The 3,089-nt window shown below is 48.2% G+C and overlaps 1 protein-coding gene across 1 annotated transcript in view; it reads left to right on the plus strand.

Annotated features, from left to right (window-relative positions):
• The window catches only part of ARID1B (AT-rich interaction domain 1B), a 389,943-nt gene extending 387,055 nt beyond the window's left edge, over nt 1-2,888 (plus strand). Inside the window, exon 20 of the mRNA XM_023532165.1 lies at nt 546-2,888. Coding sequence (XP_023387933.1) covers nt 546-2,267 — 1,722 coding nt within the window. The 3' untranslated portion in view covers nt 2,268-2,888. The remainder of the gene's footprint in view (nt 1-545) is intronic.
• Nucleotides 2,889-3,089: the final 201 nt, after the last annotated feature.

Raw genomic sequence — 3,089 nt, forward strand, 5'->3', positions numbered from 1 at the left:
ATTGCTGAAATTATCTTCTCCCAAAGATATATGGATAATGTAAATTAGAGCGACCTGTGGCACCTGAGACACAAATAACCATAAAGCTTTAATAATAATAACTGTAAAAATTCAGGCAAGCAGAGTCTCAGATAAATAATAGAAGAGAACAGACTGACTTTGCGTGAACGAGTCTATAAAACTCACATTCCCATTCTGCTATTAATGCATTGTATCTAAGTCAGAAAAAAAGGTGGAGAACAGCAAAGCACTCCGTCAGTGATAATCTTAGAAATATGAAAATGACAGGTAAGTTTTCATATTGATAGTATAGGAAAGTAAGCAGCAAATAAGAAACATGGTAGATGTTGGTTTAGTTAATAATGAAAAGATCAGGAGGATGGTTCTAACTGATACATAGTTTCTCTTTTCCGGCCCAGCCAGAAATAACTGAAACGTGGAAGTCGTCATAAAAACGTGTTACTAGCTGTCAGGGTCCTTGCCCTTCTCGGTCGTATCCGATGTTATGACATTGTACCTGTTCTTGTCCTTCTCTTTCTCTCTAGTTGTCTGGATTTCTCGAACTTTTGGTAGAGTACTTTAGAAAATGCCTGATTGACATTTTTGGAATTCTTACGGAATATGAAGTGGGAGACCCCAGCCAAAAAGCACTTGGTCACAATGCAGTGAAGAAAGGTGACAGCCAGGCCCTGGCCGATGATTCTGGGGAGGAGGAGGAAGATGCTGAGTGTACGGACGGGGAGGAGGACGAGGAGGACGAGGAGGAGGAGGAGGACGGTGGGAAAGCGGGCACAGAGAAGGGCAGCACGGCCTCGACCCCGCCCGACGCCACTGCAGACCCAAGGGAGAAGCCCAGACAAGCCAGCAAGTTCGACAAGCTGCCCATAAAGGTTGTCAAAAAGAACAACCTGTTTGTCGTTGACCGGTCTGACAAGTTGGGTCGTGTCCAGGAGTTCAACAGCGGGCTTCTGCACTGGCAGCTGGGTGGCGGGGACACCACCGAGCACATCCAGACCCACTTCGAGAGCAAGATGGAAATCCCTCCGCGCAGGCGCCCCCCGCCTGTAAGCTCCGCCGGTCGCAAGAAAGAGCAGGAAGGGAAAGCGGATTCGGAAGAACAGCAGGAGAAAAGCATCATCGCAACCATCGACGATGTCCTGTCCGCTCGGCCAGGGGCGCTGCCCGAGGACGCGACCCCGGGGGCCCAGACCGAAAGCAGCAAGTTTCCCTTTGGCATACATCAGGCCAAGAGCCACCGGAACATCAAGCTGCTGGAGGACGAGCCGAGGAGCCGCGACGAGACGCCTCTGTGCACCGTGGCGCACTGGCAGGATTCCCTGGCCAAGCGCTGCATCTGCGTGTCGAACATTGTCCGCAGCTTGTCTTTTGTGCCTGGCAATGACGCCGAGATGTCCAAACATCCAGGCTTGGTGCTGATCCTGGGGAAGCTGATCCTTCTTCACCACGAGCATCCGGAGAGGAAACGGGCACCGCAGACCTACGAGAAAGAGGAAGATGAGGACAAAGGGGTCGCCTGCAGCAAGGACGAGTGGTGGTGGGACTGCCTGGAGGTCCTACGGGATAACACGTTGGTCACCTTGGCCAACATCTCTGGGCAGCTAGACTTGTCCGCTTACACGGAAAGCATCTGCCTGCCGATCCTGGATGGCTTGCTGCACTGGATGGTGTGCCCATCTGCGGAGGCACAAGACCCCTTTCCGACTGTGGGACCCAACTCTGTCCTGTCGCCTCAGAGACTTGTGCTGGAGGCCCTGTGTAAGCTCAGCATCCAGGACAGCAATGTGGACCTGATCTTGGCCACGCCTCCGTTTAGTCGTCAGGAGAAATTCTATGCTACGTTAGTTAGGTACGTTGGGGATCGCAAAAACCCAGTCTGTCGAGAAATGTCCATGGCGCTTTTATCGAACCTTGCCCAAGGGGACACGCTGGCAGCAAGGGCAATAGCTGTGCAAAAAGGAAGCATTGGAAACTTGATAAGCTTCCTGGAGGATGGGGTCACGATGGCCCAGTATCAGCAGAGCCAGCATACCCTCATGCACATGCAGCCCCCACCCCTAGAACCGCCCAGCGTGGACATGATGTGCAGGGCGGCCAAGGCGCTGCTGGCCATGGCCAGGGTGGACGAGAACCGCTCGGAGTTCCTTCTGCACGAGGGTCGATTGCTGGATATCTCGATATCAGCCGTCCTGAACTCTCTGGTCGCCTCCGTCATCTGTGATGTACTGTTTCAGATCGGGCAGTTATGACATCCGTGAGAAGGCAGCATGTGTGAGTGAAGACTAGCGGCTCCCGTGTAACTGGCTGTTTTCTGTTCTTGTTCATCCAGCGTAGGAAGAAGGAAAAGAAAATCTTTGCTCCTCTGCCCCATTCACTATTTACCAATTGGGAATTAAAGAAATGATTAATTCGAACACTTATGAAATTAATATTTGCTGTCTGTGTGTATAAGTACATCTATTTGGGTTTTTTTTTTTAACCAAAGTTGCTGTCTAGTGCATTCAAAGGTCACTTTTTGTTTTTCATAGATTTTCTTTTTAATGTTCTTTTCCATGTTGTATTGCATTTTGGGGGAAGCAAATTGACTAAAGAAAAAAAGTTGAGGCAAAAGATATTAAGATGGGAAAATTTCACTTCACTGAGGCAAAAAGGTGAAAAATTATCAATTTCCTAGGTGTGTTATTCTTCAGATAATGAAATAAAAACTGTATCCCATCGCCCAAAGCTCTGTGCAATAGAAATTTCTAGAGATTTAAGAGTAGGGGCTCAAGGAGGTATGTCAGTCAGTAGTCAAAACCGAAACGATACTGGTTTCTCCACAGGAAAATGGTTACATTAGGCTAGGAGCACAAACAATGTGTTGTTTTTTTTAAGTTAAGATTAAAAATACATACCTGACAACGATCAATGGAAATTGCTTCCTCACCACGACCGTCATGTCTGCTGTCCGTCTTCTGACCTTCCACACGACAGTTCTTCACAATTCCTTTAATCATTTTTTAAATATTTTTTTTACTGCCTGTGGGCTGTGATGTATATAGAAGTTGTACATTAAACATACCCTCATTTTT

The sequence above is a fragment of the Pteropus vampyrus genome, unplaced genomic scaffold, assembly GCF_000151845.1.
Source record: "Pteropus vampyrus isolate Shadow unplaced genomic scaffold, Pvam_2.0 Scaffold78, whole genome shotgun sequence".
Taxonomy (NCBI): Eukaryota; Metazoa; Chordata; class Mammalia; order Chiroptera; family Pteropodidae; genus Pteropus; species Pteropus vampyrus.